The following is a 22401-nucleotide window of genomic DNA, read 5'->3' on the forward strand; positions in this document are numbered from 1 at the left end:
GGTCCAAATACTAGGTTGTCATCTCACTGAATATTCAGGTCTGCTGAGACAGTGAGCAGAGGACCAGAACTCCAGCCTCTCGATACTGGATTCACATCCAGCGTGTTACTCAGCCACTTTTCTCTAGTGAGGGAGCTGAAAGTCAAGTTATCAACTTGACATTTTATCAAGTTACTAAAGAGGGAATTTGTTACCTTATCTGTTGAGTTACGGAAGCAGTAATTTTTCCTACTGCAAAACTATCATTTCTTTTGAATAAGAAGGATATTGTAAATAAAAAATAAACATTGTTTGACAATTCTATTCACTCTGCAAAATCTTCCAACTTTAGTGGCTTCCTTTTTTAAAAAGGAGGAGCCATGGGGTACATTATAAAATGGGAATAACAAAAAGATGATGGCAATGTGCAAATAAAACACCGACGCCCAATCAATAGCTGTGGCAATGATCCCAAACATAATTCCTCCTCATAAATCAATATCCACTAGTACACACAAAGTGCAGCAAAAAAGAGGAACCGTGGTAAGTCAGAGGAAAATCTTTAACTGTATGCAGCAATGGGGCTGGTTTAGCACAGGGCTAAAGAGCTGGCTTTTAAAGCAGACCAAGGCAGGCCAGCAGCACGGTTCAATTCCCATACCAGCCTCCCTGAACAGGTGCCGGAATGTGGTGACGAAGGGCTTTTCACAGTAACTTCATCTGAAGCCTACTTGTGACAATAAGCGATTCAATGGAATTGTGGACAGACGAGAAAATTTTCTTGAACCTAACGTTCCAGGTCATACATCAGCAGTTCCAGCAATGGTTAATATTGCCTGCAGAAGCACAATAATCAGCTGGGAACTTTCAAGTCATTCACCAATCTCCATAATTTTTCACAAGGATTTTGTCACAAGGCAAATATTTGAAATTGCCGTTTTTTTCATCTGCTACCAACGAATTTGGGACTTAATTACCTAAAAAGGCAATCTTCCACAGGACCGTAAAAATTAACATTTTTCAAATCTTTTAAATTTAGGTGGTTATTTGATTAATACACTCCACTCTTTTTTTAAAAAGCAGGTTGATCAAACATTCTAGTCTGTGCTGTATAAACATCACAGTTCCCAGTGATGCATTTTAGCAAAGTGAGAATACTTGTGATGATTACAGATCTTTGTAACTTGTGCTGTGATTCATTGGGATAAGAAATATTTAATGGTCAAATATTTAAATTTCGTACCTATGACACTTGTCTTGTGAACTGCTGGTTCTGTCCCACTGAAAACATTTTGTAGGGAATAAAAGAAGTTTTCCATATCTTTCAATTCCCCTTCAGCCATTAACTTCACTCTAAAAGGACAAATTGGATATTTATACTATTCATATGTATTTTTAGAAGAGAAAATTAAATTAATGCATCAGTTTTGTTAAAGAGACAATCTACATTTATTTCAATGCAATTACAGTAAGCTGTCACGATTTCAAAAACGAGTAATGAAATTGTCCTTCCTATACCTTCATTGAGCACATCGTCCTGCTCCATATTTTGATTCATAGCCTAGATTAATTTTGTAATTGAACAATTAAATCAAAATAATTTGGTTTGTAGCTTGCCTTTCCCACAGGATCAAGTTAATTTCCCTCCCATTGTTTGAGCATATAGGATTAAAGCACCACCTTCCTGCTCTCATTATTTTACAAAAACACTACCCCAGAATGTTAAACTAATTTCTACCTTCCGGATTTAGCCATTTTTCTGTGACTCCCACCATATCATTGGTCACACCATCCTGCAGTTCATGCATCTTGTTTTAATGCTTCTAATATTAGTGCATTAATATTGACCCAGATTTTGCAGTCAATGGTTAAATGACTGGCCTCACGTTAACCTCAAAGGCAGCTGCCCAAAAGGATCTTGTGAGATCTGTGGATTGATTTCATCTTTTCCAACATTAATTTCCTGGTGCCAACTATAGACAACCTCTGGTGTCCAACAATAGTGAAACCATCAAGCAAGTTAAGCAGCTAACTCCATTGAAGAATTCTTGCAGACTGCAAACCAGGAAGTAACAAGCAGGTTTAAAGGGATCAAGGGGTATGGAGAGAAAGTGGGAGTGGGATACTGAATTTGCATGATCAGCCATGATCATATCGAATGGTTGAGCAGGCTCGAAGGGCCTACTCCTGCCCCTATTTTCTATGTTTATAATTTTATTTCACTTTTTATAATTTTACAGAAAGCAAAATAATGATTGGGACATAGACATGGGATTAAGCTAGAAGATGGAATGTAGATACATTTTAAAATATTGAATTACTGCAAAAAATCTAAAAGAACTATCGTGTAATTGGGAAACTTGACAATCCGCAAATATCAAGTTAGCTGCTCAGGATCAGAAAGATTGTTCAGCAGGAACTATAATTTAGCAGTCTATTAAAGACCCTGTTACACCTCACGCAATATTCAAAGTTTTAAAGAAGTTTATAGTGTCAACAGTGGGAGCTTTAATTTTGTGATTTCTAGATGATTTTCTTTGCAAGAACGTCAACAGCACATCCTGTGGAGGAGCAGGCAATCTCTGACGGCAACTTCTGGAATTCCACATTTAACTGCACATCATAGCTTTCAGTTTCACAGAGTGATGATTCTAAATGTCGTCAGCTTGTGTTATTAGAACTGCAAATTATTGCCATTATAGATTTTCTTACCTTGTACTGACAGCACTCGCTAATTTTGGACAACATTCTCCAATGGTCTTAAGCAACTGTAGTAATGTCATATCTGGACCCTGTAACAAAGTATTAAGATATGTTTAACCCTAACTAATACAGAGAAAACACAATAGATTTCAAACAAATGCATCACCAAGAAGTAACGTACCTGTAGCAATGGTAAGTTCAATTTGTTCATGTGAAGACGTCTGGTTTCAACTTCTGGAGTCCCTTGTTCTTTAGAAGTGGCCATTTCGTGCAACAAAACCAGGATTGCGATTTTGTGTGGGGTGACCCAATCTTTGATACCAAAAATATTTGCATGAACCACACCGTTGGCCATCATGGGATTGAAAAACATACTCTCGTGAACGCTGGCCATGATAACTAGCAGTTAATTGTGGAATTAAATACCAAAGCGACGATCACGGGTTAAGAAAAACAATTAAACCAACTGAAGTTCTCCAAGAACATAAAAACCCACAATATCCCAGAGCCCACAATCACACCAGGCCTGTTGAAATCGGCGTTGCATATACGTATATGTAAGGGGTTCGATTCGTCAAAGACATTTCCCTTCAACATGGAGAGTCATTCCTGCAACGAGACAATAACACGCTAAATTCAAGACACAATCCCTTTAGTCCTAACCTGTCATTTGTAAAATTTGGAAATTAGGACAAATCTGCCGCGCAACAAATCAACCCCCTCCCACCGGCAGCAGCCTCGCCAATCGATGAACGATCGAGGCATCCGGTCGATTGGCTCTAGCCTGGATTTGTTAGGTCTGAAAGCGTCAACGTCAGAATTGGAATGTGTCAAGGGAGCAAGATAAGACAAGTGACATTTCAACCTACACGGAACTGTTTAACGCTTCGAAATGGGATATTTTGGACATCTCTCAAAAGAAGGACATAACCAGAGACATTATAACAATAACTTATAATTATATCGAAATAAATACTTGCTTTTATATGGCACCTTTCACACAGGAGGACATCTCAAAGTTTATCAGGTACTTTTGAAATGTAGTCACTGTCGTGTCGGAATTAAAGTGGTAGCCGATATGCATTTGGAAACCACTCACAAACAGCTAATAACTAAATACATAAAACATAATAACTAAATTATGTTTTTTGTGATGTTGTCTATTAAATGACTCCCCACTTTTCTTTCAAATCGATGCATGGGATATTTTACTTCCATCTTGGGAGGACAGTTTGTTTAATTTGAAAGAACACAACAGCTCAGCGCTCATTCTGTACTGCACTGCCTTGTTTTTGTGCTCAAGTCCTGGAGCGGGTCCATCTGAACCGGCAACCATCTGACTCAGAGAGTTACCAACTGCATCACTGTTGGTGCTAGGGGTGTGGACGGGACAGAGTTTGTAAGGAGTTTGTACTGGATCTGGCATTGGGGAATGAACCCAGCCAGGTGGTCGACGCAGTGGCGGACTGGGTCTAAAAATATTGGTTGCCAGGAGACAAAGGGGGCCCACCCACAACTACAATGCTATCATTTAATTTTCATAATGAATAAATAAAATTTTCAAAAATTACATATGGAAAAAAGGGTACAATTAAAATGTTTGTGGAAAAAATGTGTATTTCTTAGTAATTACAGTGTACATGTACTGTACATATTACTGGCAGTAGATACCAAATGTGAATACAGAATGTTATAATTGAATTTTTTTTTAATTTTAAGTAATTGGTTGATATTTTTAAATAGTTTACTGCAGAATTTACACATTAACAGATAGTTCAAAAGCACAATAGAGCATTGCATGCAGTCCACTATATTAAGAGCAATCGTTTGTGTTCGCTAGATGATTGTGCGAATCTGCCAATAATTGCTTCTGCATCCAATTCATCTAACAATTCCTTTTCAATGGATAGCAAGATGTATGATTCCAAATTCTCATCAGACAGCGAATTTCGGAACCTTGTCTTTATGATCTTTAGCTTTGAAAATGTCCTCTCACATTGGACTTGAGTAACTGATAGTGTGCAGATGACTTTATAAAGTTCATAAAAGTTATCATATGCCTTGTCATGAAGTCTGTTGGATGTCAGAATTTTTAGTACACACGATGGGCAAGTGCTGCAAATTTTACAATTGTTGCAACTGGAATCCATATTTTCACCATCATTAAGCAATAGCTTTAATACGTCAAAGTTTGAAGCAAAAGAAAACAATTCCAATATTACTTGATCTTTGCTGATTTGTGGAAACAGCTTAATAATACCTTCCAATGCTTCATCTTCAAGGCCCTTCTCTGCAATAGTTTTAAACTTTGCTGGGTCCAAGCAAGACAAATCTTTATACAACTGTTTGTGTTGTACAAAGCGTGATTCTAGTGACTGGACAATGCAATCCATTATTAGGTTAAACACATTTACTCAAAAATCAGCTAGAGAATCTGAGGAATTTCTTTCATCATCAATAAGCTCATCTGCCATTCTTTTCTTCTTCCTCTGCCTCTTAACTGGCAATGCTGTTTCCAATGCATCAATTTCCAATGTTTGATTTTCATCCATATTCATCTGTGAAATCCTGTCATTACATTTATTTACAAATTCCAAAGCCTTGCTGTGAACGTTATCAAATGTTCTTGTCTGTTCCTTCAACTTTGTTGTAGCTGAATCTACCAAACTCCATGCAGTAAACATATCTAAACCACTTGTCTGTAGATAACTTGATAACGGGGTTGTAGTTTCAAATATATACAAGTAAGTAAATGCTGTCAATATGGTTTCAAACTTTAGAAGACTTTGAAGTAAAACATTTGCTTCATGTTTTGTTTTTGCATCAAACTTTTCTGAATCTTGTATCATTGATAAGCATGTCAATAGATTTACGAAAGTACTGGCAGCGGCTTAATCAAAACGTCCAAATATAGTTGTTGCTGCATTGGATTTTCCTGACCATCTGGTCTCACCAATTAGCTTTAATCATTTCATTTTTTCTTGTCCTAGATGTTTTCCAACAACTTCTATCCATACAGCCATTCTCTTGTATGATGCTTTCACAAAAGTTGCTATATTCTGGAGCAAATTGAAAAAAGAAACTGCAGGCACACAACATTTTGTTGTTTCAGTTATCACCAAATTCAAGACATGGGCATAGCACCATATATGAACATGTTGATCAGCCACATCAGCAATTTTACTTTGTAAACCATTATACTGGCCATGGTAGCTTGCAGCGCCATCTGTGCTATCAGATAAACATTTTTGGGGGCCCCGGACCGATGTACCGGCTGAACCAAGAGCTTGATATCCTTTGAAGTTGCCGACCATCTCAAATCACGAATTGTAACTTTATCTTTAAATTCACACACTCTTGCTGAAAACATGGAATTTCCTTAATTATGCCCGACCCGGGCCCCCCTATTCCACATCCTTCCACTACCTCCCCTGCTTCGTTCCTTTTCATGCACTGCTTATTTGTGTCCTGTTCCCTTTTTTTCTTATTCCTTTTTATTACTAAAACAGTTGTCTGTGTTTGTTTCTTTATTGCATTTTTATTTGATATAGGGGGCCCACTTCATCAGGGGCCCACTTGCCGTCGGGCAAGCTGACACCCTGGCCAGTCCGCCACTGGGTCAACGTTTCAGTAGGGGAGCAGTTCAGGAACAGTGACCACAATTCAGTAAACTTTAAGGTGCTGATGGATAAAGATAAGTGTAGTCCGGTGCTAAATTGGGGGAAGGCTAATTACAATAATATTAAGCAGGAACTGAAGAATGTAGGTTGGGGGCAGATGTTTGAGGGCAAATCAACATCTGGCACGTGGGAGGCTTTCAAGAGTAAGTTGAAGGAATTCAGGACTGGCATATTCCTGTAAGGATGAAGGATAAGTATGGCGAATTTCAGAAAACCTGGATAACGAGAGATATTGTGAACCTAGTCAAAAAGAAAAAGGAAGTATTTGTCAAGGCGAGGAGGCAGGGAACACAAATCAAATGTGGAATACAAGGAAAGTAGAAAGAAACTTAAGCAAGGAGTCAGGAGGGATAAAAGGGGTCACAAAAAATAATTGGCCAGCAGGATTAAGGAAAATCCCAAGGCTTTTCATACATATATAAAGAGCAAGAGGGTAGCCAGGGAGAGGGTTGGCCCACTCAAGGATAGGGAAAGGAATCTATGCGTGGAGCCAGAGGAAATGGGTGAGGTATTATTATAGAATTTACAGTGCAGAAGGAGGCCATTCGGCCCATCGAGTCTGCACCGGCTCCTGGAAAGAGCACCCGACCCAAGGTCAACACCTCCACCCTATTCCCATAACCCAGTAACCCCACCCAACACTAAGGGCAATTTTGTACACAATGGGCAATTTATCATGGCCAATCCACCTAACCTGCACATCTTTGGACTGTGGGAGGAAACCGGAGCACCCGGAGGAAACCCATGCACACACAGGGAGGATGTGCAGACTCCGCACAGACAGTGACCCAAGCCGGAATCGAACCTGGGACCCTGGAGCTGTGAAGCAATTGTGCTATCCACAATGCTACCGTGCTGCCCAAATTAAATGAGGTATTAATTTGAGTCAGTATTCACCAAAGAGAAGGACTTGGTGGATGATGCGTCTGGGGAAGAGTGTGTAGATTGTTTGGGTCTTGTTGAGATTTAAAAGGAGGAGGTATTGGGGGTCTTGAAAAACATTAAGGTAGACAAGTCCCCAGGGCCTGATGGGATATACTCCAGAATACCGAGAGAGGAAATTTCTGGGGCCTTGAGAGAAAGCTTTGTATCCTCACTGGCTGCAGGGGTTGTCCCAGAGGATTGGAGAATAGCCTATATTGTTCCTCTGTTTAAGTAGGATAGCAAGGATAATCCAGGTAATTACAGGCCGGTGAGCCTTACATCAGTTATAGGGAAATTATTGGAGAGGATTCTTCGAGACAAGATTTACTCCCATTTGGAAATAAGTGGACGTATTAGTGAGAGGCAACATGGTTTTGTGAAGGGGAGGTCGTGTCTCACTAACTTGATCGAGTTTTTCGAGGAAGTGATGAAGATAATTGATGAGGGTAGGACAGTGGATGTTGTCTACATGGACTTCAGTAAGGCCTTTGACAAGGTCCCTCATGGCAGCCTGGTGCAGAAGGTAAAGTTGCACGGGATCAGAGATGAGCTGGCAAGGTGGATACAGAACTGGCTCAGTCATAGAAGACAGAGGGTAGCAGTGGAAGGGTGACGGCTGTGACTAGTGGCGTTCCTCAGGGATCAGTGCTGGGACCTTTGCTGTTTGTAATATATATAAATGATTTGGAGAAAAATGTAACTGGTTTGATTAGTAAGTTTGCGGACGACACAAAGTTTGGTGAATTGCGGATAGCGATGAGGACTCAAATGATACAGCAGGATATGGATCTGTTGGGAGACTTGGGTGGAGAGATGGCAGGTGAAGTTTAATCTGGACAAATGTGAGGTACATTTTGGAAGGTCTAATACAGATGGGAAATATACAGTAAATGGCAGAACTCTTAAGAGTATTGATAGGCAGAGGGATCTGGGTGCATAGGTACTGAAAGTGGCAACGCAGGTGGAGAAGGTCAAGAAGGCATACGGCATGCTTGCCTTCATTGGTCGGGGCATTGAGTTTAAAAATTGGGAAGTCATGTTGCAGCTTTATAGAACCTTAGTTAGGCTGCACTTGGAATATAGTGTTTAGTTCTGGTCGCCACACTACCAGAAGGATGTGGAGACTTTGTTTTTTTTTTTAATTTTTCAAGTTTTTTTTCAGCATTTATTCCATTTTAGTGAATCATTTATCACTTGTCAGTTTACTTAATCACCCAGGCCTTTTTTTTCCAACTCCTAAGTCTAATTTCAAAATAAAAATGACACATGGTGCAAATAGTCAACTAATTCCATCTTCTGATCATCTTCCAACCTTTCCCAGCCTGTGATCAGTTTTGGGATCAGCTATTATTGACTGAACAGCTACAATGGCTTCATTAATCTTGGTCTGAAGGTCTCGTAGCTCCTCTATATGCAGCAACCGGAGGACTCGTGCAGCCTCATTCAAGGTGGCATCTCCAGTATCAAAGCCAAGTAAATGCTTTTCCAGAGATACAGTTAAACCCTCTTTTGATCGGTTTGCTTTTGCAATGGCCTCCGGACTTAGTCGCTCTTGCACCAAAATGCGAATAGCCTGCAACATTATCAGATAGTCATCGTGGCGCTGGATTTGTAAAAGGTTAGCCAATGCCATCACACCAGCCTTAAAGTCAGCGTTGTTAATATCCAGATTAACAAGTGGATCGGTGCCTTTAGTAGCATCCTTTTTTACACTTTCTGCTGTACAATTCTTGTATTTATCTACATTATCTGAATATTCAAGTCTCACAGCCAAGCCCAGAAGCCAGTCAATATTTTCCTGTCTTTCCTGAGCCTTGAATGGACAGTTTACATCTGCCAGATACTTTTCAAAGCTTTTAGGCCATTCATTACTGTGCACATTTCGAAGGTTGCCTCTCTCTTCAATCTTGTAATGTCTTACCTTCTGATCTTCAAGCCACACAATTAAATTTCTAAATTCCACCTCATCTTTACAGTCAAACACGCCGCTGTTATGATACTCGAGAGCCGACAGTTTCCTCCGAAACATTTTAGCATCCACCACGCAACTCGCCAACAATGGCTGGGAACGTCAACGCGTCACACTCGGATGTGGAGACTTTGTTGAGGGTGCAGAAAAGATTTACCAGGATGTTGCCTGGTATCAAGGGCATTAGCTATGAGAGGTTGGAGAAACTTGGTTTGTTCTCACTGCAATGATGGAGGTTGAGAGGCGACCTGATAGAAGTCTATTAGATTATGAGGGGTATAGACAGAGTGGATAGTCAGAAGCTTTTTCCCAGGATGGAAGAGTCAATTACTAGGGGGTATAGGTTTAAGGTGCAAGGGGCAAAGTTTAAAGGAGATGTACGAGGCAACTTTTTTTCACAGAGGGTGGTGGGCGCCTGGAACCCTTTGCCAGGAGAGGTAGTGGAAGCAAGCAGATACAATAGTGACCTTTAAGGGGTGTATTGACAAATATGTGAATAGGATGGGAAGAGAGGGATATGGTCCCCGGAAGAGTCGGGTTTTTAGTTCAGGCGGACAGCATGGTTGGCGCAGGCGTGGAGAGCCGAAGGGCCTGTTACTGTGCTGTACCTTAAAAGTAGTAAGGTACTTCATAAGGGTTATCAAAAAAATAAATTGACACCAAGTCACCTTGAGGTATGAGGGCAGATGACAAAAAGCTTGGTCACAGAGGTAGGTTCTAAAAGGCATCTTAAAGGAGGAGAGAAAGGTAGAGAGGTTAACAAAAGATGATATAAGAATTTGGAGCAGGAGTAAGTTTTTAAGCCCATTGAGCCTGCTCCGCCATTCAATATGATCTTGGCTGATTTCACCTTAGCCTTTCTGCTCGCTCCGCATACCCCTTCATCCTGCTGCAAATTAAAAATGTATCTATCTCGTCCTTAAATTTGTTTAGTGTTCCGGCACCCAGTGCACTATGGAGTAGAGAATTCCACAGATTTATGACTCTTTGACTAAAGTAATTCCTCCTCATTTCTGTTTTAAATCTGTCACCCCTTAGCCTAAAACTATGGCCTCTTGTTCGAGAATGTCCGACAAGGGGAAACGTACGCTCTACATCTACCCTGTCAATCTCCTTCAGCATTTTATATACCTCAATTAGGTCTCGTCTCGTTTTTATAAAGTCCAGCAAGAATAGGCCTAAACCCCTCATTCTCTCATTAGACATGTCTTCATCCCTGGAATCAATTTAGTGAACCTTGTCTGAACCACCTCTAATTCATTTACATCCTCAAGTGAGGGGACCAAAACTGTGCGCAGTACTCCAGATGTGGTCTCACCAATGCCCTATACAGTTGTAAGAGCACTTCCGTCCTTTTATACTCTATTCCATTAGCAATGAATGGCAAAATCCCATTTGCCTTCCTTATTACCATTTAAGTTGCCTTTTTATTCGTCCAACCAAAATAGATAATTCACACTAATCCATGTTAAATGAATCTGCCAGATTTTGGCCTACTCACCTAACCTATCGAAATCCAGTTGTAAATTTCTTATTTCCTCATTGTACTTTGCTTTCTCACCTATTTTAGTGTAATCTTCAAATTTAGCTATAATACATTCTATCCCTGGTTAATGGATGGAGTTCCAGAACTTCAGGCCCAGGCAGTTGAAAGCAGCCAACAACAATGCAGCAATTAAAATTGGGATTTCTCAAAAGGCCAGAATTGGAGAAGCAAAGATGGAGGAAGTTTCAGAGATAGAGACGGGAGGGTACGATTTGAAAACAATGATACTTTTAATGTTGAGGCTTTACTTAACCAATGACTTGTGTAGATTAATGAGCACGGGGTGATTTGTGAACAGAACTTCGTCCTAGATTGGACGCGCGCAGCCGAGTTTTGGATGGCCTCAACATAATAGGAAGGTAGGAGGCTGGCTAGGAGTGCATTTGAATAGTTAGGTCTATAGATAACAAACACATTGTTGAGGGTTTCAGCAGCAGTTGAGCTGAAGCAGGGATGAGTCGGACGATGTTACAGAGATGGAAACTGGTGGTCTTAGTGTTGTTGCAGATATGTGATCAAATGTTTCTCTGAGTCAAATATAACACCAAGAGAGTGAACAAAATTTCCAGAATAAATTTTAATTTTCAATCTTTCCTCCAGCTATCATGAGTTGGCTAACTGAATCAGTTTGAATCCTGGAGGACCTGACTGACATATGAGGAGAGATTGAGTCAGTTAGGATTATATTTGCTGGGATTTCAAAGGAGGGGGGATGTCATAGAAACCCATAAAATTCTAACAGAATAAACAGGGTAGATGCAGGAAGGATGTTCCCGATGGCACGGGAGTCCAGGACCAGGGTTCACAGTCTAAGATATGGAGTAAACCATTTAGGAATAAGGAGAACTTTCTTCGCCCAGAGAGTGGTGAACCTGTGGAATTCTCTACCACAGAAAGCAGTTGAGGTTAAAACAGTTTTCAAGGAGTTAGATATAGCACTTGGGGCTACAGGGATCAAATGATATTGGGGGATGGGGGGGGTGGGGGGAGGCAACAGGTTAGTGTTGGATGATTCGTCATGATCATTATTAATAGCAGAACAGGCTCAGAGGGCTGAATGGCCTACACCTGCTCTTATTTTCTATGCTTCTATTACCTTCATAGAGTAAAAGCGTTTTACAACACAAACAAAATGAGACCCTTTAGCTCATGGCGTCATCAAGCACATATCTATTCTAATCCCATTTTCCAATACTTGGTCTGTGTCCTTGTTTGCTATGGTATTTCCAGTGCTTATCTAAATGTTTCTTAAATGTTGAGGGTTCCTGCCTCCACCACCTTTTTGGGCAGGGAGTTTCACATTCCAGCCACCGAGTGAAAATGTTTTACCTCAAATCCCCTGCCACTTACCTTAATTTACGACTCCTGGTTATTAACCCCTCTACTATAGGGAAAGATTCCTTCCCATTTACCCCATGTCCCTCATACTTTTGTACACCTCAATTATGTCCCCTCAACCGTCTCTACTTCTAAGGAAACCAACCCCAGCCTAGCCAGCCTCTCTGCATAGCTGATATGCTCTGGCCCAGGCAACATCCTGGTGAATCTCTTCTGCACCCTCTCTAGTGCAATCACATCCATCCTATAATGGCAACCAGAACTCCAGCTGTGGCCTGATGACCATTTATTATAACTCCAGCATAATCTCCCTGCTCTTAATTTCTATGCCTTGTCTAATAAAGGAAAGTTTGCCATCTGCCTTAACCTTATCTACCGTTCTGCTGCCTTCAGAGATCAATGGACATGCACCCCAATCTGGTCCTCTTTACTTTCTAGTTATACCATTCATTGTGCATTCCCTTACCTTGTTAATCCTCCCAAAATGCATCACCTCACATCTTTCAGGGTTAAATTCCATTTGTCACTGTTCTGCCCATCTGACCAGCCAGTCTATATCATCCTGTAATCTAAGAATTCATTGCTCGCTATTTACCACCACCAATTTACCATCTGCAAACTTACCAATCGCACCTCCTAATTTTATGTCTAGACATTTAATGTACCCTACAAACAGCAAAGTACCAAGCACTGATATCTGCGGTACACCACTAGACACAGGCTTCCAGTCACAAAAACTTCCAGTCACAAAAACAACCTTAAACCATCACCCTCTGTCTCCTGCCACTAAACCAATTTTGGATCCAACTTTACCTGCATTATCTAAATTTTAGAGCATAAGCATTACTGCTCTTTTTCAGGAGCTGCTATTGCCATTGAAACTTCCACTTGACCAATCTTTTGTTTCTGCTCCCCCCTGGGCCAGCTCCTTCTGCTTTGCACCATTATCCTTTATTTTATTTAATCTATTCTGCCTTCCATTATATCACAGCCCTTCCCTTTTGTCCTTCCTTCAGCCTTTTCCTACATTTGAGCTTGCTTAAAACGCATGTTTAACTTTTTTCCAGATCTAACAATAGGTCACCTGTTCTCCCTTGGCACATGTTGCCTAAACTGCTGACTATTTCCAACATTTCTTGGTCCTATTTCAGTTTTCCACCATCCACAGTATTTTGCTTTCGTACTGATTACGGAGGCAATAATTGAAGCAGAGACCATGTTAAGGTTTCGGTTGAAGGAAAATGACCCAAAGGGATTTAGTAACAGGGTTTGAATTTGATTGGAACTGCCGCTTACGTGGAGCAAATCATATCTGATATAACACTTCTCCAAGCTGATGACCTTTCGTTAGAACTGGTCGGGCCTGTTTCCAAGCTGTAATTTTCCAGATAAGGACAAACCCTGCACCACCTTTCCCGGTTGAGACTCCCACTGAAAGGTGCCTCGAATGATCGTCACTTCCGGTGTGCTTGACGTGAACTTCGCTTCCGATTGGTCGATGCACAGGTCAATCAGATTGGGGGCGGGGACGCGGGTGTGTCGGGTTGTGTGCAACCGCAACAGCGGGGTGTCCGTTTACGCTCTGTGCGCTCGAGCTGCTGGACATCTGGCACCGAGGGGTTGGACATGTTGGTGTAGTTTCGGGACGCGGACACGGAGCAACTGTCATGAAGGTACTGGTCCCTTTGGTATTTTCGGAGCCGTCATGTTACTGGCGTGGCCCTCCGTTCCTGTAACGGTGCGGCTGCCACCTCCCCGATCGGGAGACGAATGACTTGTCGCCGGTGTCGGCAGATCATATTTGGCACCAAGGACGGGGGTCGACGCCGATTTTTGAAGCGGCTTTTCCTCAGATCGGGGAGGGGGCGGCAGCATCTTCAAGCGTCCCTTTCAAATCGCTGGAACAGCAGATGTAGGTGTAGAAAATGCGAGTGGGCGTTTACTGATGGCGGTGGCTGTGCTTTAATTTTGAATTTTACATCACAGCGCGAGTGTGGAAGCCAGGCGTGTTATTTATTGTGTTATTTACCGGGGCAAGGGAGCAGCAAGGGAGGAAGGAGGGCTGCCTTGGTCAGGCCTGTGTTTTCTCTCTCTGTCTGGTTTCTTCGAGGCCCTGAGTGTGGCGCAGGGAATTGTACAGATGTGAAAGCTTTCCAGCCGCAATCCCTGGGGATTTTGTCAGATCTTTCCGTGCTAATGTTTGCGCGCGATGTGAGAATAAGGATTTGTCGGGGTGAAGGAAGGAAGAGCAGAGCGAGAGGATGCTAATGCCTAATCCGGAATATCTGCGGTGGTCAGCGATTGCCAACGTTTATGCTGCTCAACAGAAGATTTGCTGACAGCCTTTGTTATTTGATTGTGCATATGAGGTTCAAAATACATCAGTTTTAGTGTTTTCCACCCCACCCCTTTATTTAAGTGTGTGCCGTCAAGATGTTTCCAGCCCACTTCGACAAAATTATTAGATGGTGTCTGTTATGCTTTATTGAAATCCGAATGGTGAATTACTATTGTTTAAACATCGATATTAATCGAAAACCTTTATTTTAAAATTTCAAACGTAAACAATGTATCAGTACATCCAAATTGAACGATCTGATAGCTTTGACAAAGAGTCATCGGACTCACCGTTAGCTCTTTTCTCTCCCTACAGATGCTGCCAGACTTGCTGAGATTTTCCAGCATTTTCCCTTTCGTTTCAGATTCCAGCATCCGCATTAATTTGCTTTTATTTTATGTTTGTGTATTTTGTTTTGATTATACAGTATCGGTATTCCCAAACTGTTTATTACTACACCCATACTTGCATCGCTCCACGGGGCGAAATTGATCAGCAGGAGTGGAAGCGGGTTGATGATTTTCAATGAATCACGTACTACCACGGAAAAGGACATTTGTTTCGTGTACTTTCACACACAAGTATCTTATTTTTCTACTAACACAGCAACAACCTTTGCCTTTAACATAATGAAATATCCCAAGGTGCTGCAGAACCGAATGAGATTAAACCAAAGAAGGGCACATTAGATCAGGTTTTCCAAAACTTGGTGAAAGAAGTAGATTGTGTCTTGGAAAAATAAACAAGTTTAAGGAAGGAGAGGGCAGCATGGTGGTGCGCTGGTGAGCACTGCTACTTCACAGCACTGAGGGGTTCGATCCCGGCCCTGGGTCACTGTCCGTGTGGAGTTTGTACATTCTCCCCGTGTCTGCGTGGGTCACACCCCGCACAACCCAAAAGGATGTGCAGATAGGTGAATTGGCCATGCTAAATTGGACACTAGTCCAACTTAAGCAATCCATTAAATAAAAGTAGAATACTGCAGATGCTGAAAATCTGAAATAAAAACAGAAAACACTGGATAAACTCAGCAGATCTGGCAGCATTTGTGGAGAAAGAAACGCAGTTAACGTTTAAAGCCTAATCAACCCATTACCATTCTGTACATTTTCTATAGAAGGGTCAATGGATTCAAACATTTTTTTAAATAAAAATTTAGAGTACCCAATTATTTTTTTTCCAATTAAGAGGCAATTTAGCGTGGCCAATCCACCTAAATGTGCAAACCCCACACAGACAGCGACCCAGAGCTGGGATCAAACCTGGGCCCTCGGCGCCGTGAGGCTGCAGTGCTAATCCACTGCGCCACCGTGCTGCCCTAATGGATTCAAACATTAACTGTGTTTCTCCTTCCATACGTGCTGTTAGAGTTTATCCAGTATTTCTGTTTTATTTTATATTAAACAATCCTTTCTGTCATGACATGAACAATGTAAATAGCATCACACCAACCGTAGGCAACTGAATAAATCTAAATATTAATGAATACATAATGATTTCTCTTTATTGCAGTGTGTAAAATTAGTCAATTTGCTAATTTGTCACTTGTGGAATTTCAGATTTATTTTGGAGAGTTTCAACTTCCAATCAGTTTCTACATTCAAACTTCTTTAATTCGTGTTTTTGTAATAAGTAGGTGAAGAAAATCCATACAGATATGATAAGGCAAAGTCAACAAACTATTCAGTGGTCTTTGAAACAACTTGGAAACTTTTTGATTGAGATCTGCAACTAAACAAGAGGCATGACTTTAAAATTGATTCTCAAAAAGTAGTCACCAGCATAGTTGATTAAATTCTGTTTTAGACGCAACAATCTTAGCCTTTCAAAAGTATTGGATTTTGAACCTTACAATTCACTTGCCACCTTTCAGGAAAATATTTGCTGAATTTTGTACAAATGTGAGACAAGTGTTCCAGAACTATATTTTTAACTTCTACCTTTCACTGTCCATAACAATAGAAGACTATGTCAGGAACATGGCAACATTGTCTTGCAATTAATGGCTACTCCATAGGAAAGTAATTTTGGCAAAGCTCTGTACATTTTCCATGGTAATGAAAATGTTACAATTCTCTTTTCAAGTAGAGGCTTGGTTAAGTATATCAGCCAAATAATCCAATAAAATCTGGAAACACTGGTCAAGAAAGTTATGATAATAATTCAGTCACTTGAAAACCACAAGATAGACATCAATCACACTTTAACTATCTTCATCGATCATTTCTTTTTGAAGAGCTTCTCTTTAATAAAAGGATAAAATATTTTTTTCAAAAGTTTATCATTGAAGATAGGATATTTGGTCTCAAGGGACATTTTCAATAGCTTCATTTTGTTTTTGCCATTGTGTGCAAGAAGAAAAAACTCTACCCCTTCAGTTGCTGAACACCAAATGTCATTAGCAGTTACAAAACACATAGAAGCTAAGGGAGCTAGGAATGTTAATTTAAAATGGTAGATCAGTGCAGTATCAGTTCATCCATATATTTACTGATAGCAAACTGAAAACTACTGCTAACCTGGTGCAAATCCTACCCAAGTAAACTAATGCCAACTTCCTGCTTTACTTGGGTATGTGGGCAATCAAAAGTATGAACTACTATAAATTTTAAAGATGCTCTGAATAAATTTAGATATAAAGTTAACATCAGAAACAGTTCTGATTTAACCAAGTTCTATTTTTAGAAATGTGTGAAATTTCAAACATCTTGTACTGTGCTGAGATATCTAATGCAGGGATATAACAGTGTATGCTTTTTATTCAAATGTCATCTTCACTTTGCTCATAAGTAAAAACAGAAAATGCTTGAAAATCTCAGCAGGTCTGGCAATATCTGTGGAGAGAGAAACAGAGTTAGCATTTTGAGTCTGTATGACTTCTTCAGAGCTAAAGAGAGGGAGAAATGTGATGGATTATATATTGTATAACAGGAGGTTGAGCAGAGTAGAAGGTCAATGATAGGTGGGAGCCAGGAGCAAATGCAACAAAGACGTGTCGGGCACAAGACCGAGGAAGCAATAATGGCAGTGTGAAAGGCTATGGAAGGTGCTGACAGTGGCATAAAGGTAAGGTAGCTGAATGTGTTAATGTCAATTTGCTCAGTTTCTTTCAAAATAATAGAACTTGTAATGCATATCCTCTGGTGACATGAATTGGCATCAGTGGCTCTTCTTCGCCAAAGTGTTCTCCTTCACTTTTGTAATGAAAGACCAGTTGATATTTTTAGTTGGTATTGGTTAAGAAAAGACAGCATGGCTCCTCTCTGCTTTTCCTTGAATTTCTTACATCTGCTTGAACAGGCTGGTATGGCTTCAGTTTTTGTGTTTCATCTGAAGAGCACCTCTTCCTCAGTACAGAATTGATGTCCCTGCCTACTGCTGAAGACCTGAAGTGGGAATATAACTCTGATGTTCATAAGTTTCAAATTATTTTAAATACTGCAAAGAATTTTGTAAAATTATGGAAGAGCTCTTCCCAACCTATAAATAATGAAGATTAGGGAGCTTATTACCAGGAATGCTGTTTCAAGCTCAGTTAAAATAATCTAGGATAGGGTGGCACAGTGGTTAGCACTGCTGTCTCCCAGCGCTGAGGACCCGGGTTCAATCCCTGTCAATGTGGAGTTTGCACATGCTCCCCATTTCAGCGTGGGCCTCACCCCCACAACCAAAAGATGTGCAGGTTGGTGGACTGGCCATGCTAAATTGCCCTTTACTTAGAAAAAAAAAATTGGGTACTCTAAAACCATTTTTAAAATCTCCATAAGAAAACAAAATCTTTCTGAGTTTTTATTCATCTGTCCTAATTCTTTGCATGTGGCTTGACGTCAGATTTTGTTTAATAATGCTCCTGTGAAGCATCTTGGGGAATTTTATCATGTTGTGGGCAGCGTACAAATACAAGCTATAGTTGCATGCTTTAACGCAGTATTGCCTTGATAAACGTTGCATGCGAACTATAGATGTGGCTGTGACATGTTTTATCCACATGCACTGATGTTAGTAGAAAATGCCTTAAACTCACCCAATACAGATAACTGTTCGGCAAATAGACATATGAAGTACAAACATCTACTGCCGTTCAATAACCAAGGCAGAATGGCACACGCAATGATCAGGAACCATTTGCAAATATGCGCACGCACTTTGTAAAATGGCAAATTACTGCAGATGCTGGAATCTGAAACCAAAAGAGAAAATGCTGGAAAATCTCCTTGACAAAGGATCATCTGGACTCAAAACATTAGCTCTCTTCTCTCCTTACAGATGCTATCAGACCTGCTGAGATTTTCCAGCATTATCTCTCTTTGGGTCAACATCAATGGGAACGAAGTAGAGAGCTTCAAGTTTTTAGGTGTACAGATCACCAACAGCCTGTCCTGGTCCCCCCATGCTGACACTGTAGTTAAGAAACCCCACCAACGACTCTACTTTCTCAGAAGACTAAGGAAATTTGGCATGTCAGCTACGACCCTCACCAACTTCTACAGATGCACCATAGAAAGCATTCTTTCTGCTAGTATCACAGCTTGGTATGGAGCCTGCTCTGCTCAAGACCGCAGGAAACTACAAAAGGTCGTGAATGTAGCCCAGTCCATCACGCAAACCAGCCTCCCGTCCATTGACTCTATCTATAATTCCCGCTGCCTTAGAAAGATAGCCAGCATTATTTAAGACCCCAAGCACCCCGGACATACTCTCTCCCATTTTCTTCCGTCAGGAAAAAGATACCAAAGTTTGAGGTCATGTACCAACCGACTCAAGAACAGCTTCTTCCCTACTGCCATCAGATTTTTGAATGGACCTACCTCGTATTAAGTTGGTCTTTTCTCTACACCTTGCTATAACTGTAACATTATATTCTGCAGTCTCTCCTTCCTTCCCTATGTACGGAATGCATTGTTTGTACAGCATGCAAGAAACAATACTTTTCACTGTGTAGTAATACATGTGACAATAATAAATCAAATTGTTGGGTGCGCACGCACTTTAATCATTGTGTGATTCTTGGTAAAATAATAAATTGAGAAGCTTAGTTTGCAACTATGAAATTAAATATTAAGATCAGGCACCCAATAATGGTATATACCCTCTCAACAATCACTGCCAAAATAAAAATTTCTACCATTTGTCTCATTTCTGTTTATGAGATCTGTCTTTGTGCAAATTTGTGGTAATATTTACCTACTGAACAATAATTAATGGCAATAAGCAACTTGAACCATTCCAAATACATAACAATGTATTGTATAGATTTCTCACTGGTCAGTCAGTCACTAATTGTCCTCTCGGGAGCAGAAATGTGTGACCAGTTGAACTAAAGTTACGTGAGGGATAAAGCACAGGGAAGACTTAAATCCCTTCATTCTTAATATTGCAGGTTTTTGTTTGATTTGTTACCATGCTATTAAATTCAGTCTGTAAAGTCTCCAGTTTCAGGAACATGTCTGAACATGCTGCCTATATTATGTATCAATGCTTTCTGTGCCTGTGTATTAACTTATGTTTGAATTACAATATATAGCTTGAAAATATTGACTGAGTTTATGTAGCAATGCTTTCTCTGCCTGTCTCTCTTAATTTAAGTCTGAATTACAGTATATAGCTTGAAAGTATTGACTGAGTAGGATAATACTATGTTAATTGGAGATTGCTGTAAAATGTAACTTTTTCTGTCTTCATTATTATCCCTAATGTAAATTAATTAAACTAATATAATTTTGAGGTTTTTAAAGAATTGTGAAGTTTATTCAATACTCTATGAACCTTGTTCTTAGGCAAGCAGTGTACTTCTGTAAAGTGTATGAATTTTGTGTCTGCTTTATAGGCTGGGGCCACATCGATGTGGGCTTCATGTTGTGGTCTACTAAATGAAGTAATGGGTACTGGAACGGTGCGTGGACAGCAACCTGGGTTCAGTGGAGCTACAGGGCCATTCAGATTTGCCCACAGCGCAGGATATTCTACGTATCCCTCCCCAATGCCTGAAATCCCAAATATAGTCTGTAAAGGCTGTGGTCAGGCCTTTTCTCTCTTTAGGAAGAAGGTGAGTTGAGTAGTCTTTAATTGATATGTTGTGCTAACTTGGTATTCGTTCATTAATTCATGCATTAATGCGGGGGAAAGGAGCAAGAGGGAGAAAATAGTGGTTGAATTAAAAGCTGAATTTAGAATAGGCCAAATGTGAGTTGTATGCATAGATAATGCTGTGGCACATGTGGCTACTGCATATAAAATGTTTCCCGTCCTCTGTGATAGTAGTGAAGCAAACGCTGCTCAGCGTTTGAATAAAGGGACAGGCTGTATTAGTACTTGCCAAATTTAGTTTATTTTAGCAGTTTGAATTTTGTGTGAACTAACAATATCTAAAACATGCATTTATATTGAGTCATTAACAGGGCGGCATGGTGGCACAATGGTTAGCACTGTTGCCCTATGTTCTCCCCGTGTCTGCGTGGGTTTCACCCCCACAACCCAAAGATGTGCAGGTTAGGTGGATTGGCCACACTAAATTGTCCCTTAATTAGAAAAAAATAATTGGGTACTCTAAATTTAAAAAAAGTATTGAGTCATTAACTTAAACCTGGGTCTACGGTAGCCACAAGAATGCTGAGTACTGCACGATAGGCATCTCAGATCGTGCTCCACATCTAGTAGATTTGATATTAAAAATGGGTCCGGTTCAGCATCCGGCAATGAGGTTGAATGTGGAAGTATTGGCAGATAGCGAGGGGAGAGGTGGAACATAGGGTGTCCCTGTACGCTGATGCCCACCATAGGCGACATAGTGGAACTGCTGAAGTGCTTTGGCTCTTTTTCAGGGTAAAGCTAAACTTGGGGGAAAAAGGTGAGTGCTTTCCAGTTAATCCCCCGGGGAGGGGAGTTAATCTAGGAGTGCTACCTTTTCGTTTGGCAGGTTCCAGCTTTAGGTATCTGGAGGTTCAAGTAACCCGGATTAGGCCCGTCTCTGTAAACTGAACCATAAGAACTTGATAGGCAGGTTCAGGACCGATCTGCAAAGGTGGGATAAAGGGATGGTATGGTGGCACGGTGGTTAGCACTGCTGCGTCACAGCTACAGGGAGCCGTGTTCAAATCTGGCCTCGGGTGACTGTGTGGAGTTTGTACTTTCTCTCCATGTCTGCATGGGTTCCCTCCGGGTGCTCCGTTTCCACCCAAAGTCCAAACATGTGTAGGTTAGGTGGGTTGGCCATGCTAAATTGCCCCTTAGTGTCCAAATGGTTAGGTTGGGTTATAGGTGGAGGCATGGGTTTAAGTAGTGAGCTCTTTCCAAGGGCCGGTGCAGACTTGATGGGCCGAACGGCTCCTTCTGCACTGTAGATTCTATGATTGACGGGCAGGGTCCGACAGTCAAGATGAACATTTTGCCAAGATTTTTATTTTTGTTCCAGTGTTTTATTTGCTGGTTTATCTCCCTAAATCCTTTTTTGCGGATTTTGTGAGGGCCTCGAAGAATCCAGCACGAGTTTTCAGGATACAAAGAAATAACATTTATTTACAATAACATATATATACAGCAGCAGCAACTTCCCTTGCTGCTCCCTCTCTGCTGGTTCCAAACTGGCCAGCTCTATTTATGCAGGGAGTCTGCTAATGATTTCTCCGCCCCCCTCATTGGGGAAGCTCATACTCCCAAAGGATTGTGGGATTGTCATTAATCCCCAGCCAATGGTAAGCAGGCAGGTTATAACAGCGGAGTCGAAAAGTTGATTCCTTCCTTTGTAAGAGGCGAGCAAGACCGTAAGGATTTGGACGACTGTCCATCAAAGGGATAGGCAGTCAGGGGCCTTGGTGTTGCCGAACTTGATATTTTATTACTGGGCAGCAAAAGTGGACAAGATGGGTTGGTGTAGTGATCCAAGAGCTACGTGGGTGCAGAAGTCATGGAGAGTATCTATCCGGAG

The 22401-nt window shown here is 40.9% G+C and overlaps 3 protein-coding genes across 7 annotated transcripts in view; 1 reads left to right on the forward strand and 2 right to left on the reverse strand.

The window, feature by feature from the left end:
- The window catches only part of anapc5 (anaphase promoting complex subunit 5), a 56264-nt gene extending 42692 nt beyond the window's left edge, over positions 1-13572 (reverse strand). The window contains exons 1-4 of one of the 2 annotated variants that reach the window (XM_038789426.1): positions 13436-13572; positions 2864-3291; positions 2692-2771; positions 1223-1332 (exon numbers count right to left, since the gene is read on the reverse strand). In XM_038789426.1, the coding sequence (XP_038645354.1) occupies positions 1223-1332; positions 2692-2771; positions 2864-3076 (403 nt within the window). In that variant the 5' untranslated portion in view covers positions 3077-3291; positions 13436-13572. Of the gene's footprint in view, positions 1-1222; positions 1333-2691; positions 2772-2863; positions 3292-13435 lie in introns of those variants that run through there. The other variant, XM_038789436.1, reaches the window with a different exon arrangement.
- rnf34a (ring finger protein 34a) overlaps positions 3494-22401 on the forward strand; it is an 85781-nt gene continuing 66873 nt past the window's right edge. The window contains exons 1-2 of one of the 4 annotated variants that reach the window (XM_038789470.1): positions 3494-3709; positions 20305-20523. In XM_038789470.1, coding sequence (XP_038645398.1) covers positions 20320-20523 — 204 coding nt within the window. In that variant the 5' untranslated portion in view covers positions 3494-3709; positions 20305-20319. Of the gene's footprint in view, positions 3710-13654; positions 13813-13868; positions 14052-17416; positions 17544-20304; positions 20524-22401 lie in introns of those variants that run through there. The other 3 variants (XM_038789461.1, XM_038789480.1, XM_038789451.1) reach the window with 3 other exon arrangements.
- LOC119961936 (RNA transcription, translation and transport factor protein-like) lies at positions 8416-9379 on the reverse strand. The gene has a single exon (XM_038789526.1). The coding sequence runs from the start codon at positions 9313-9315 to the stop codon at positions 8587-8589; it is 729 nt and encodes a 242-aa protein (XP_038645454.1). The 5' UTR covers positions 9316-9379; the 3' UTR covers positions 8416-8586.

The sequence above is a fragment of the Scyliorhinus canicula genome, chromosome 1, assembly GCF_902713615.1.
Source record: "Scyliorhinus canicula chromosome 1, sScyCan1.1, whole genome shotgun sequence".
Classification (NCBI taxonomy): domain Eukaryota; kingdom Metazoa; phylum Chordata; class Chondrichthyes; order Carcharhiniformes; family Scyliorhinidae; genus Scyliorhinus; species Scyliorhinus canicula.